This window comes from Ranitomeya variabilis, chromosome 7 (genome assembly GCF_051348905.1).
Source record: "Ranitomeya variabilis isolate aRanVar5 chromosome 7, aRanVar5.hap1, whole genome shotgun sequence".
NCBI classification, from domain to species: Eukaryota; Metazoa; Chordata; class Amphibia; order Anura; family Dendrobatidae; genus Ranitomeya; species Ranitomeya variabilis.
In genome coordinates this window covers 6,880,552-6,895,313 of record NC_135238.1, presented here as the reverse complement: position 1 = coordinate 6,895,313, position 14,762 = coordinate 6,880,552, and the positions used below count along the sequence as shown (strand labels likewise).

The 14,762-nt window shown below is 42.8% G+C and overlaps 1 protein-coding gene across 1 annotated transcript; it reads left to right on the top strand.

Moving 5' to 3' along the window:
* The first annotated feature begins 2,077 nt into the window (after positions 1-2,077).
* On the top strand, positions 2,078-14,762 carry LOC143785093 (guanylate-binding protein 1-like). Its single transcript, XM_077273766.1, has 13 exons — positions 2,078-2,211; positions 5,092-5,290; positions 5,603-5,733; positions 5,803-5,912; positions 6,406-6,602; positions 7,408-7,656; positions 8,034-8,311; positions 9,079-9,291; positions 9,530-9,611; positions 9,782-10,117; positions 10,715-10,838; positions 11,824-11,897; positions 13,655-14,762. The coding sequence occupies exons 2-13, from the start codon at positions 5,098-5,100 to the stop codon at positions 13,927-13,929; spliced, it is 2,262 nt and encodes a 753-aa protein (XP_077129881.1). The 5' UTR covers positions 2,078-2,211; positions 5,092-5,097; the 3' UTR covers positions 13,930-14,762.

Below are 14,762 nucleotides of genomic sequence, written 5' to 3'. Positions count from 1 at the left end.
ATCCGGGTGAAGTTCTTTATTTTATTCAAACATGTTACATTGAAGTAAGAGATAAAAATGCACAAACAGTAGAAATGGGGGCAGAGCGCACACGGCATAAACCCATCTGTGATAATAACCAGACGTTATAAAGACCAGACCTCTATAGAGAGCACAGGGAGTTACCGTATTTAGTTTCAGGGTCAAAAGTATAAACTTCTAAGAAATACGTGGGCACATCTTATGGCTTCCAGTACCATCTATATGCTGATGACACTCAGATCTACCTCTCTGGCCCAGATGTCACCTCTCTGCTCTCCAGAATCCCAGAGTGTCTATCAGCCATATCCACCTTCTTCTCCTCTCAGCTCCTCAAGCTCAATGTGGACTAATCTGAACTTATCATCTTTCCTCCATCTCACATATCTTCCCTATCTGATCTATCTATCACAATAAATGAAATCACACGTTCCCCCTTCCCGGTAATCTGCTGCCTCGGAGTAACCCTTCACTCTGCCCTGTCCTTCAAACCGCACATCCAAGCTCTCGCCACCTCCTGTCGCCCCAGCTCAAAAATATCTCCAGAATCCGCCCTTTCCTCAACCCTCACTCTACCAAAATGCTTGTGCATGCCCTAATCATCTCCCGCCTCGACTACTGCAACATCCTCCTCTGTGGCCTCCCTGCTAACACTCTCACACCCCTCCAGTCCATCCTTAACTCTGCTGCCCAACTAATTCATCTCTCTCCTCGCTACACTCCTGCTTCTTCTTTTTGCAAATCCCTTCACTGGCTCCCAATTTCCCAGCGTATCCAGTTTAAACTACTAACACTGACCTACAAAGCCATCTATAACCTGTCTCCTCCATACGTCTCTGAACTAATCTCTCAATATCGTCCCTCACGTAATCTCCGGTCCTCCCGAGACCTCCTTCTCTCCTCCATGCTTATTCGCTCCTCACCCAATCGCCTCCAAGATTTCTCCTGAAAATCCCCAATCCTATGAAATTCTGTGATCCTTCAAACAGAACCTGAAAACTCACCTCTTCAAAAAAGCTTACAACCTGTAATGATCACATGGCCACCTCAACACCATCAGAGCTACTGCAACCCCTGACCTACTGTCTCCTTCCCCACAATCCTGTAGAATGTAAGCCCGCGAAGGGCAGGGTACTCTCCCCTCTGTATGAGTCTGTCATTGTTAGTTTGCTTACTCTAAGTGATATTCGTAATTTGATGTCACCCCTTCTCTTGTACAGCACCATAGAATAAATGGTGCTATATAAATAAATAATAATAATAATAATAATCTTATACTAGTACAACCTCTACAAGATAGAAAGGTGTATTGAGGCACAGCCATGGGGTAGTGTCAGGGGCACAGTCATGATGTAGTGTCCGGGGCACAGTAATGGGGTAGTGTCAGGGCCACAGTCATGGGGTAGTGTCAGGGGCACAGTAATGGGGTAGTGTCAGGGGCACAGTCATGATGCAGTGTCAGGCGCAGTCATTGGGTAGTGTCCGAGGTACAGTCATGTGGTAGTGTCAGGGGCACAGTCATGATGCAGTGCAATACACAGTCATGGTGTAGTGTCCGGGGCACAGTAATGGGGTAGTGTTAGGGGCACAGTCATGGGGTAGTGTCAGGGGCACAGTCATGGGGTAGTGTCAGGGTCACAGTCATGATGCAGTGTCAGGCACAGTCATGGGGTAGTGTCCGGGGCACAGTCATAGGGTAGTGTCCAAGGCACAGTCATGATGCAGTGTCAGGCATAGTCATGGGGTAGTGTCAGGGGCACAGTCGTGGGGTAGTGTCCGGGGCACAGTCATGGGGTAGTGTCAGGGGCACAGTCATGGGGTAGTGTCAGGGGCACAGTCATGGGGTAGTGTCAGGGGCACAGTCATGATGCAGTGTCAGGCACAGTCATGGGGCAGTGTCCGGGGCACAGTCATGATGCAGTGTCAGGCATAGTCATGGGGCAGTTTCTTAGGGTACAGTAAAAGGTCAGATTAGTAATGGTGTGACTTGAACTCCACCCTCTTCTAGTTTTGCTCTGATACTAATGTTTGCTAGTTTTGTAACTCTGATCTTCCCTTTCACTTTCATTTTCCTTGAATTCAAGAAGGAAACATCTTCATTCTTCACTTTACAACATTTATTATTATACTCTGTATGAACCTAGAGAGGACCCTGCTGAATCCAGGAGCAGGAGAACACGTGGAGTCACCAAGGTGAGAACTTTCTTGTATTATCGGCAGGGACTTTAATAACTGGAGTCAGAGTAATAGCGGCATCCTGGCCTCCGCTGTCTGGGCTGTGGGGGCTCTGCAGTCTGTCATGTACAGTAAGATGCTGATATCGTGCTATTCCATACCAGCGTGTATGAGGCACAAGGTGCAGCAGGAAATATTGCTGATATACACTCACTGGCCACTTTATTAGGTACACCATGCTAGTAACGGGTTGGACCCCTTTTGCCTTCAGAACTGCCTCAATTCTTCGTGGCATAGATTCAACAAGGTGCTGGAAGCATTCCTCAGAGATTTTGGTCCATATTGACATGATGGCATCACACAGTTGCCGCAGATTTGTCGGCTGCACATCCCTGATGCGAATCTCCCGTTCCACCACATCCCAAAGATTTCATGTTGTTTACGCCAAATTCTGACTCTACCATCCGAATGTCGCAGCAGAAATCGAGACTCATCAGACCAAGCAACGTTTTTCCAATCTTCTACTGTCCAATTTCGATGAGCTTGTACAAATTGTAGCCTCAGTTTCCTGTTCTTAGCTGAAAGGAGTGGTACCCGGTGTGGTCTTCTGCTGCTGTAGCCCATCTGCCTCAAAGTTCGACGCACTGTGCGTTCAGAGATGCTCTTAGGCCTACCTTGGTTGTAACGGGTGGCGATTTGAGTCACTGTTGCCTTTCTATCAGCTCGAACCAGTCTGCCCATTCTCCTCTGACCTCTGGCATCAACAAGGCATTTCCGCCCACAGAACTGCCGCTCACTGGATTTTTTTTCTTTTTCGGACCATTCTCTGTAAACCCTAGAGATGGTTGTGCATGAAAATCCCAGTAGATCAGCAGTTTCTGAAATACTCAGACCAGCCCTTCTGGCCCCAACAACCATGCCACGTTCAAAGGCACTCAAATCACCTTTCTTCCCCATACTGATGCTCGGTTTGAACTGCAGGAGATTGTCTTGACCATGTCTACATGCCTAAATGCACTGAGTTGCCGCCATGTGATTGGCTGATTAGAAATTAAGTGTTAACAAGAAGTTGGACAGGTGGACCTAATAAAGTGGCCAGTGAGTGTATATAGGACTGTGGAAATGTTACACAGGTTTGGAAAAAATGCTGAAGAGTGAGAAGCTTTCAAAACACAAGAGTTATTAATTTATTTGTAGCAATTAAGAAATACAAAGTGAGTGAAGAAAAGAGGAACGCAAATCCCACCAATACATAGTGACCACCCGCCGCCTTCAAGGCACCATCAGGGCATTCATTCTTCTAGGAAAACTTGCAGACGGTTTTTGAAGGAACTCGTCAGATACTTCTCCATCATGTAATACGATCAGGGAGGCGTCTGACCGGCTCCTAGTTTATTCTGCAGCTGTTGGGATTCACATTTCTCTTTTCTTCAGTCACTTTGCATTTTGTTAATTGATGAAAATAAACCATTAACACTTGAGAAAAGTGTAAGGAAGAAGAGAGCCACTATTTTTATTATAGAAAGGAATCTTTACAGTAAGAGGAGTAACAAAGCTTTTCCAATTGTAACTTTTTGATATCAAACAAGGTATAAAATTCAGACCGATATCAGCACCAAGAGGTCCCGTCCTGGTTTCAAGTAGAGAGATTCTTCCTTGTCGTTATTTTTCTCCACTGTTGTACTTACCGGTTGAGGCATGAGGCCAAGTACAAATGGATTCCCGTTAAGTTGAACTTGGTTTTAGGTCATAAAATGTTTTTAAGAAGCTACAGTTTAGTTTCCCAAACTCACCCATGTTAAATGCAGACGTATGAGCAGTGAAGCAAAGCGCCCAGTCCCCCGCTCCGACTGCGGTGTGCACCAAAGAGACCTGGATTTATCTCCTGGAACTTCGAAGATATTTTGCTCCAAAATGCCCAATTCTTGTGTTTTACTATAAGCATGCTGAGCAACAAAAGCTGCAAAATGGCGCGCTCTGTGGTTTAGTGGCCCAGAATTTAGTAAGTGCTTTCTTTTTTGGATCACGGTAAATGATAAAAAAGTGGGATAAAAAAAGATAAAATGACTTCTCCCAAAAAATGCTAAAGGTTCCACTGTAAGGAAAGCGTTTCTGTCCCGATCCTTATGACAACTCTTCCCGCCTCTGATCTCTGGAAGCTTCGTGTTCACACTCAATAACCACGAATCTGGTCTTAGATATTAGACGCCTATCAGAATTATGAAGATTGGGCTCTGATCGGTCGCTATGAGGTCCGATGTCCCTCTAATAATTCTGAGATGGCAGCAGTATCGCTGGGGTGGAACTTTATGGACATTATATTATTGACCCAGTCGAGTCAAGCAGATTGATATATAACTTTGTGGCAAAGGTTTTAGTATAACATTCTGTATTCATCAAAATCACAGCTATTTCTGTGTTTCGGAGTCCAGTAGGCGGTCCCAACCACAGGGAAGTCTGTCACTCATTGAGTAGGACCACCAACTGGACTCGAGCTAATAACAAGCAGGAATTAAAGTTGAAAAAATATTCCAGAGATCAGAGTGCAGGGTTAATGTGTCTGACTCCCATTTAAGTGGTTAAACAATTGGTGACAAACTGTAAGAATAGTCAAGAGTATGAGATAGATGGGGGTTCGAAATGAAGCCCCTCCACAAATCAGCTGAAGCCTCTTTGGCCCTGCCACCCATTCACTTGTATAGTAGCTGATCTGCAGGGTCCAGGAGCATTCACTAACAACCTACGAGGCCGGTCTGGTATCCTCCATATATCTATAAACCAGAGGACATTTCCGCTGATCCTCACCTCCACTATTATCTCTGGGACTCTGGAATCAGACTGAAGGACGATGAGTTTTATTGTGTAATATTTCTCAATGTTTGAACCCGACATTTGCAGATCATCATGTCTGAGATCCAGAAGATTTCCAAACCCATGTGTCTGGTGGAGAATCCTGAAAACAAGCAATTTTCTATAAATCAAGAAGCCAAGAAAGTTCTGGAGAACATTCTGCAGCCACTGGTTGTGGTGTCCATCGTTGGACCATACCGGTCTGGGAAATCCTACCTCCTAAACAAACTCTCAGGAGACTCAGAAGGTGAGAGGAGGATGGAAATCACAGGCCAGGAGTTACGGACCATATCTGTGGCCACCATGGGAGGGGAGGTTTGAGATGTTCTCATCTTACTCAGATGTTCACTGATTAGTAGCACTGTATCATATAATGAGAAGTAGTCCCTGTTTTGTGCAGGAGGCGGGATGCCATGGCTTATCATTCGGGACCCAAAGTAGATTAATTTGAATATTTGTATCAGTTTTAATTGTAATATAAGAGAACGAGGATCAAAGAAACCAGTAAATGAAAGGAAGAAGAGCTTGGATATTCTTTTTCACCCTTCTCCAACTACAGGTGGCTTCTCTTTGGGGCATACACTAAGTGCAAATACCAAAGGCATCTGGATGCGTTGTGTCCCTCACCCTAAGAAAAGTGGTCACATCCTCATCCTGCTGGACACAGAAGGTATCGGAGATGTGGGGAAGGTAAGTAAGGAGCACGTTCTACCAGGGAACTTTTTCTGGAATAATTATTATTGACCCAATGTATTTCAGGCCAACCTGCAGAATGACCGCATGATCCTGTCACTGGCCATGCTCATGAGTAGTGCCGTCATCTACAACAGCAAAACTGCTATCGACCAAAGTGCTGTAGACAAACTGTAGTATCCTTTGGAGTGTAAGATCATGATGGTTGGCTGTGAAGATATAATGTAAGCGAAACCAGATGAAATCTACGTTCTAAGACATTGGTGCCTCATATTTAACCTGCGTAATATAAGCTGGACCTCCCAATAGCACGCAGGACAATGGGTCTGTGCTTCAGTGTAAGGTAGTAGGACCTTTACTTGGAGAATATCACTTATGACCATCCTAATTTAGCGCTTACCTCTGATGATGTGGATCTGGTACCGCTGTATGTATTGGTATGCCATGGTGGCCTTCGGCTGCTGCTCTCCAGGAATGGAGGACTTCAATGAGCAGTTGAGGAATCAGGTGTAGAAATACGTTTCCCCAAACTTGGTTTTTGATACATGTAGTATCTTTGTCTATACAGGATATATCCATTCTTTTAAGATAGTTTCCCCTCTAATTTTGCAAAAATGAATATAATCTCAAACTTTTTCCTACAATTCTCCTTAAATCGAAATCACCCAGCTCCATGACTGGAACTCACCGGCTCATCACAGAGAAGGCTTCTAAACAGGAGGGACGAGATGCCCAGACAGACAGCGAGGATCACATGCAACCACATTTAGTTTGGGCCCTACGAGATGCCACCCTCAAACTAGAGATTAAGGGTCAACCAGTCAGTGCCGATGAATACCTGGAAAACTGTCTGCGGGAAATAACTCGTATGTCAAACCACTGACATGTTACTCAGCTACTAGTGATGTGCGAATCTAATGAATTTTCTAGTTTCATCAAATTTTGCCAGGAAATGTGATTTGCAATTCACTGCAAATCAAAAGTACTCAAAAGCCCCAGAAACACGAGTATGACACTGTTCTCTTATTCTCACACACTACTTTTCTTCACTGCTCTGCTGTCACACACTATCTGTACAGTCTATTCAGTGTTTTATGGCTTTCTCTTCCTATCTTTATGGCTAAGCTGTGAGCTGCGATGTTCTCTCGCTATCCAGATTCACCACAAAATGGCTCCTACATTCCCTGTATTTGCTTTTATGCAGGCTATAATAGTCTAATAGTCTCTTATTATTAGCGGCGCTGTAACATGTGATCTAGCTGGAAGATATTATGGAAGAGGCCATGCACCTGAAGTCATTTGAGCCTTCTCTGGCTGGTGCAGTCTCAGAATGTGTACAATGATGGTGATCATGGCAAACAATTTGCCTAAAATTGCAGATTGTTTGCATTTGCTAAATTCAGGGAATTCCTAAAAATTTCACACAAATTAAAATTGTAGAAAATTGATTTCCTCATTTCTACCTGCAACAATCAACAAAATATTTCTGATCCCAATTCTCCTGACCATCTGTAGAAATAACCATGGAGCAAGGTGCTGCTGTGGAGGCCGGTTCTCCTCTATGTTCACTCCTTGTTCGGAGTACGATGCTTTTGCTAGATCCAGAAAAAACATTGCCTGTGTATGAAATTCCTTTGTTCTTACTGTTATTTTCAACTTCCTTTATTTCAGCTGTAAAAACTCCAAGGACACAGGACCAAAATAAAGCCCGAAAGACCATCCAAAATTTTTTTCCGAAGAGAAAGTGCTTCGTTTTTGATTTCCCGTCATCAGACAAAGAGATTCTGAGCATAATAGACCAAATCTCTGAGACGAAGCTTCAATCAGAATTTGTAGAACAGACTAAAAATTTCTGTCAATTTATCTTTGATGAAATTCCAGAGAAAAAACTAAAAGGAGGAATTCCCCTCACGGGATCCAGTGAGTCTGATGTTGTCTCAACCAAGGGTTGACTGAAAGATGCAAAAATAAATCCATGATCATTGGTAATAATAGGGTCATTGCTTGCAGATCGATTTCTCCCATGTTGGTTGCTTCGATCTCTAAATATTTTGTCCACTGTGGTTACACCAAAGTGGAGAAGGAGATGGTCCTCCTGATTTGATAGAATTCAAGCTCCAAGAACTTTGACCATTTTTGTATAGATCTGTAGAGCGAGCTCACTGTTATTATCAATGTTCTATGTGTAACCATTTGGTTATGTGATATTGTGATTACATTACATGTTATCAATGTCCTACATTGAGAACATCGACATTGACCAGTATAGATAAAAGTGTCCTCTCATTTCCTTACAGGATTCGCGTACCTTCTCCAGTCATACATTAATGTTGTCACAAGACCTGACAGCGTTTTTCTAGAAAGTTCTGTTTCAGACATGTTTAGTCATGAAAACATAAAAGTTATGAACAGTTCTATTAAGATTTATGAGGACAAGATATCTTCCCAACATGTGAACAGCCAACAAGAATTCCAGCAGCTCCATGAGGCCGCAGTCGATGAGGCCACGCAAGAATTTAAAAAGTTGTATCTCAGACATGAAAAGAGCCACGAAGAATATTTGCATGATCTCGAGGTAGAGAACCATCCTTCTTCATTGGTAGCTAACTCCCTTCATGACGGCACATGATATTTTTGGTTATTCCCATGTTGTTGTTGAGGCTGTCGAACCCTAGGTGTTGGTGGCCAGCTGCTCAGAAAAAGTCGACACAGGGCTTCTCCAAAGTTAAACATTGCTTCCGAGGTACATGAATAATGCAAAGAATAACTCTCTTCTCCAGTACAGACCCTACACCTTTGGTGGTTGCCCTTCAGCCAATATTCCAATAACATAGAAACTCTTACAGTCAACCATGATTGCCCAAAAGTTAGAACCAGACAAAGCTGGGACGTTGTTCGGTCAGACATAACTACGTTAGGGGAGATACTTTGTAATTAGAATAGACCTGGAGCGAGATCTCAGAATAGAAAGATCCAACATGTCTTGCAGAACAACAATCTCATCCACGTATAAATCCTAATAATTTGTCAATTTTCTCATGGGTTCCATGTTTTACGCTATAATAAACTTGGCATGTTACTTCTGATACAATGATGAATTAAAGGTGGTGTTGACTATTCTACATGCCGTCTGGATTGCCCCAAGGTGTATAAGAAAACATAAAAATACTCATTTACCTACCAGAATGGCACCTTTCCTCTGATGTCGACACCCAGTCCTATGGCAATCACGTCACATTATTCCGTCATGTCACACGATGAACCTTGGGATGATTCAGAATACACTGTCTAACAGTGGACAACCACTTTGTGAAATGTTTTTGCTTTTTATTTTGTGACCAGGGCAATTTACTGAAGAGAAAAGATGAAACCTTGAAAGTGTTTGAGGAGTCTTCTGTGCACAGATGTAACGATATCCTGGGACGGGTAAAGAGTAAGCTAGACCAAAATCTGAAGAAGAACAAATATCACGTCCCCGGAGGACACAAGGCCTTTATTACTGACAAGACCGCCATCATAGAGGAATATAACCAGGAACAAGACAAAGGGGTCAAGGTACAACATAGGGTCCTCCAGGCTTGTCTTTAAATTTGATTTCTTCTCTTTTCCATGGATGTCTTCAGGGCGTAGCATGGTGGGTTGGTGGTTATTATTACAGACTTCCAGCACAGAGGTCAAGGCTTCCATTCAACTCTACATGGAGTTTCTATATCCTCTCTCTCTACTTTGATCACATTTTCAGATTCTTTAAACATATAACATTTTAAGCTACCATATCCTCTTTTTTTTAAAGGCTGATGACGTCCTCCAAGACTTTCTGAATTTATTAGAACCTATAGAAAAAGGAATCTTAAAGACTGACAAAGGTATGTCAGGTGAGGAACCGTTCCTTTGAAATCTCCTGAAACTTCTTCTGCATCTTCACTCTCTAGTTGGTGACATTCACATCCATTCGATTTCTAAAGCAAATCATTCTATCGTAATCTCACATCACCAAGAAGTTTCCTTTCATCTTGAGAATTTTTCATTTTCCCTCTCTAATCAGCTGCAAAGTCCAAGATCTTCAAAGTGACTGATCCAAGAAATATTAATCAACTCAAGCAGTATATACAGGGCTACCAGTTTCCTCAAGGGTCCTTCAATCGTGTTGTCATCCAGCTCTTTGGTTTTGCCGGCCATGGGAAGTCCTCCTTCGTAAATTCCTGCCTGTTTACCATGAGCAGTGACGGATTTCATGACTATGCAGGGGAGGCTACATCCCAGGGAGGGAAGACCATGGACCGGAGGGGGTACAAGCTCACCAACAGTATTACTATTGTCGACAACAGAGGCCTTTCTAAGATGGACTCTGCTCAAGAATGGGAAGTTTACGCTCAACTTTGTAAGTGTTTTCCTACTACTACTCAAACTAAGAAAAATGTAAATGGTCAAAAAATCCTATTGAAAGAACCGCCCAGCCTTTATGAAGTACCCATTTTGGTCATAATATATGTTGTCACTGCTGTCTTGTAACTTTCTAAGAAATTCAATATCAGGCAACATTTTTCTTGGCTGAAACTAGCAATAATCTAGGAATTCTCTTACTGTAAACCCAAAGATCTTCTTCGCCCTCCATAACCGGCTGTGAATATTGAATCTCCTATAGGTGGCTGCTATTGATGATCTACAGCTATTAACCAATCATCTCTGCTCCTCCTTGCGCCCAGAAGATGCTGTTTTTGTTTTTGTAACCATTGAAATTTTATAAAACCAAAACTTGTTTGGACAAGAGACATTGCAAATAAACCATCATGCAAATTGACCAACATGGGCCATTCTGCGTGCTAGATAGAAAAGGCAAATGAGCCATTGTGCAAGACAACATCAGATTTACTTTACACTGTCGACTGGATGGATAAAACATGAATTGTAGACTTTTCCCCAAAACTAGTATTTGTTTCTACAGTGTTTAATTGACTGATTATTTTCTTATGTTAAGGTAATTGTGTGCCTCTGAATGAAGTTGTGTCATGGGAGAGGAGCCAAAATGATCGTTTCCAACTGGTGACAAAAAGAATCACAGAAGGCTGCACTGACGTGATCGTGCCGGTCCTGGTTTACAGGTATCAGTGAAATGTAGAGTTGGGTAATAAGACTGGCAGTGTCCAGGTCCAGTGGCCATTTCAGTAGTCCTTGGCACTAGGCCAGAACACTGCGTACCTCTACTTTTTTGTGACTTCCCCGATGCCTTTTCTGATGAATAGGCTTCCATGGCCCTATTACGTTACGACACAGCTCGTACATGACACCATGATGACCTAATGTTCAAAAGAGGGGTCAGAGATGTCACAGGTAGCAGAAGGTTCGCAGAACTCAGGTCTGGTGGCCATGGACTATCAATGTGGCTACTGGTACCAGGAGTATTCCAATGTTTTTCCTCAACTGTAGTTGAGCAAAGAAGGGAATGGAGAAGACAAACAATACTGAGGAAAAGAAAGGGGAAAGAAGGAAAAGGGAAATGAAGGAGAGGAGTCAGCAGGGGATAAAAAATGTCAGATAAAGAGGTCAGCAGCAGAAGATCAAAAGAAAAGGGGCAAAAACAAACAGGTAGTCAGAGCTTGGTCCAAAGGTCAATAGCAGTAGACCAGAACTCACAGCTCAGGAATCAGGCAAACACACACCAGAGAGCAGAAGCTTTGACTGGCAGGGATCTGGGCCAGACAACTCGCCTAAATGGCAGGGCAATTACCAAGAACAAGAAGCACCTGGAGAAATCTCTGCACCTCCGAGTCTCAGATAGGTCACCTGAGCTATCAAAGCACTGACAACTCAGCACGCCCCAGCACAGGATAGGATGACAGAGCTGTCCATCACTGAGTCCCAGACACACTGAGCGGAGGAATCGTGACACTCCTTTTGTGACTTTGATGCCTACACGTCTTACAAATTTCGTGATCCAATCTTCGTTCTTTGTGTGAGGCTTCACTATTTGTTAATAATTAATTGGATGACGCATATTAAGTTTCGTCAGAGAAGTCTTTTGCTAGAAATCACCGTTGATTTATTGATGGTAACATTTTCTAAAATTGTGTCCATTTTTCAATACAGTTCACAACAAAACCTCAGTGATGAGGATTACCGAAACATCAGTGAATTCCTGAAACAAGCCCAAAAACTCACAGGTAATCAATCATTAGGTTACAGTACGTCATAGACCTCAGTTCTCTACCCAGATAATTCCACCTAATGTTTTTTTCTATTTTGTTGCCCTACAATAAGTTCCTGCCAGCTTAATTTCCTTATGAAGTAAAAATGTGTGCTGGAATAATAAGAGCTTTGACCAGAGGTACCAAGAAAAATCACATAGCTGTTGGCCGCACGAGATCATTTAGCCAACTTCTGCTTCCACCAAACACAGAAAAACCCAGTTTGACCAGGCATATGTTCAGCATGCCACTCCTATCTGCTCTCAGGCTCCTCTGTCCTCTCCAACGTTCCTTGTCCTTGTCTCCTCAATACACCTTTGTCCCTCTTCTAAAATCTTCTATCTCCTCTCGACTCTCGTATCCCCCGTAAACACCTTTATTCCATACAGACTCCTCTTTCTTCTCCATATCCCTCTGCCTCCTTCCTCTACACTCTTCCATTTATCTCTCCCAGACTTCTCTGGCCCTGCCAGGCACCTCTGTCTACTCCAGATATGTCTTTTCCATCCAGACTCCTGTTTTCTCTGGATTCCTCTGTTTCTTCCAAATCTCTCCATGTCCACTTTCTAGACTCTTCTGCTCCTCCACACTCCTCTGTCTCCTCCCTGTTGACCCTTCTGTTCACCATCAGACTCCTTTGTCACCCCTCCAGCTTCCTTTATAGTCTTCAAACCCCTCTCTTTGCCTCCAGACTCTTTTGTCCTCCTCCAGAGCTTCCTATCCTCCTTTAGAGTGTTTTTTCCTTCCCTAAGCCCAATCTGCCTGTTTTGAACTTCTCTCTTCCTGATAGACAAATCTGTCTCCCTCAAAAACATCTGTCTATTCTGTCATACCCTTCACCTCTAGGCTCCTCTATCTACTACAGATTCTTTGTGCCCTCAGTCATCTCCTACTTCTCTTTTCCATGTAGACATCTCCATCGCTTCCATACTCCTATGTCGTTTTCTCTGTCTTCCCTGCACTCCTCTGTCCTCTTTTTGCTCTTCTATTCCTTCTAGACTTCCCTGCTTCCTTCATATCCCTCTGTGCCCTCTCAGTGGACTTATCTCTACGCTACTTACTTATCTTTCTCTTCCATTCTCCTTTGTCTCCTCTCTCCAGACTCTTATCTCAGCCTCCAGACGCTTTTGTTACCCTTCCAGAATGCTGTGTTTCTCTTCACACCCCTCTTTCCCCTTCAGACTTATTTCTTACCAGACCCCATCTGTCTCGCTCAGATTTTTTTTGCTTTTGCCAAACACCTCTATCCACACCAGACACCATTTTTCCACTCCAAACCCATCTATCTCCTTCAGACATCTTCAGTATTCTTTTCTCAGTCCTCCACACTCCTCTGTCCTCTCCAGACTAATCTCTCTTCTCCATACCTCTGTGTCTCTTTCATCCAGACTCCTCTGTCTCCTCCAGACTTCTCTTTCCTCCTTTAGACCCCTTTGTCTCCTCCAACTACTCTGTCCTTCATAATCAATCTTCCCTCCAGATCCTTCTCTTCCTCAAGACTCTTCTGTCTCCTCCAGACTAATCTGTCTCCTCCAGACTTATTTGGCAGATTCCCTAAAGGATTAGGCATTTGGATTCGAACTATTCGATCCTTATTTCCCTCCCTGAGATCTTCAGTTTAGAGCTGAGAGCCCCTTGTACATTACATTGTTGTCCGGGGCTGGTGGATTCGATGTGTCCATGTGATACCTTAACCATAACAGTACTAATAATTTTGTGCTTAATATTCCCAGGAATCCTGCCCTTCGTTGTCCTAACGAGAACCATCATGGAGAAATCTGCCCTGAAGGACGCGTTTTTTGGAATGGGAATGGAGAGTGTTCACTGCTTAGAAAACTACATCCTCTCAGATAAGTTGTCTCTCCCGAATAAGCACCGCAGAATCCTCAAGATTCTCTATGAAATCCTGGACTCTGTCGATTTCCATATAAAAAACGTATCGGAATTTCAAAAGCAGCGTCAGGAATGGCTGAGTTTTCTTATGAAGAAAGCGGGGACAATGCAATAAAGGCAGACGGAGGTGTCCTTCTAGATGTCCTCCTGTCCTGATAAACAGTTGTCACTGGAGGATATGACCTCGATGGTTGGATTCACACCCCCCATTTATGCTTCTTACACTTTTATCTTTTTAATCAAGTTTTCTTTTTCTTTATTATTTATGGTAATTTATAATTTGACACATTTACATTGTTAAAATAAAGAAGTGTGTCCAAGATAGATAGAATAAAAAAATTCACGAGACGCCCATAAGTCTACCGTTGGCCAGACTAGGATTTTTATATCGGCCAATCTAAAGCTATACCGAGCTTCGTTTTATCATCGCTATGGTGACTCTTATCCTTGTGGGAGCGTTTAGCACCAGTTTTTTCACTCTTTATTATGCAGATATGTCTTCTGCTATTTGATATTATGTAAGAAACACATTTATGAATGGATCGCCCATATTCATGAACGGCATAAATGACCGAGATCTTCATTCCATGAGTGGAGGATCTTGGACTTCACAGCTGTACATTTTCTTGGTCCTCACCGGCAGTAAAAATGAATCACAAAAACTTTTACATTGGAGTTAGAATTGCTCCAAAAAGATCATCAATCACCATAGAAATGTGAATAATTGTTTCTTTCTGGTCAATGTCGTCTATTTGAAGTCTATATTAGTGGAATAATGTAAGCAGCAGATTAAAACATTGTTTTTTTTCTTACACATTTATTTTCTTTATTTTTTTTTTAATTTGTGAACCCAATTTTTATAAAAACATCCCTAAAAAGGAAAAAGAAAAAAAAATTGGAAAGAAAGAAACAGCGACCACAGGGCAACGAGAAAATAAAGACATCATT

Excerpts from the sequence above, each read along its gene's own strand:
- LOC143785093 (XM_077273766.1), top strand. The coding sequence starts at position 5,098 with ATGTCTGAGATCCAGAAGATTTCCAAACCCATGTGTCTGGTGGAGAAT. Across the intron at positions 8,312-9,078 it reads AATATTTGCATGATCTCGAG|GGCAATTTACTGAAGAGAAA; the intron begins GTAGAGAACCAT and ends TTTTGTGACCAG. Across the intron at positions 9,612-9,781 it reads GACTGACAAAGGTATGTCAG|CTGCAAAGTCCAAGATCTTC; the intron begins GTGAGGAACCGT and ends CTCTCTAATCAG.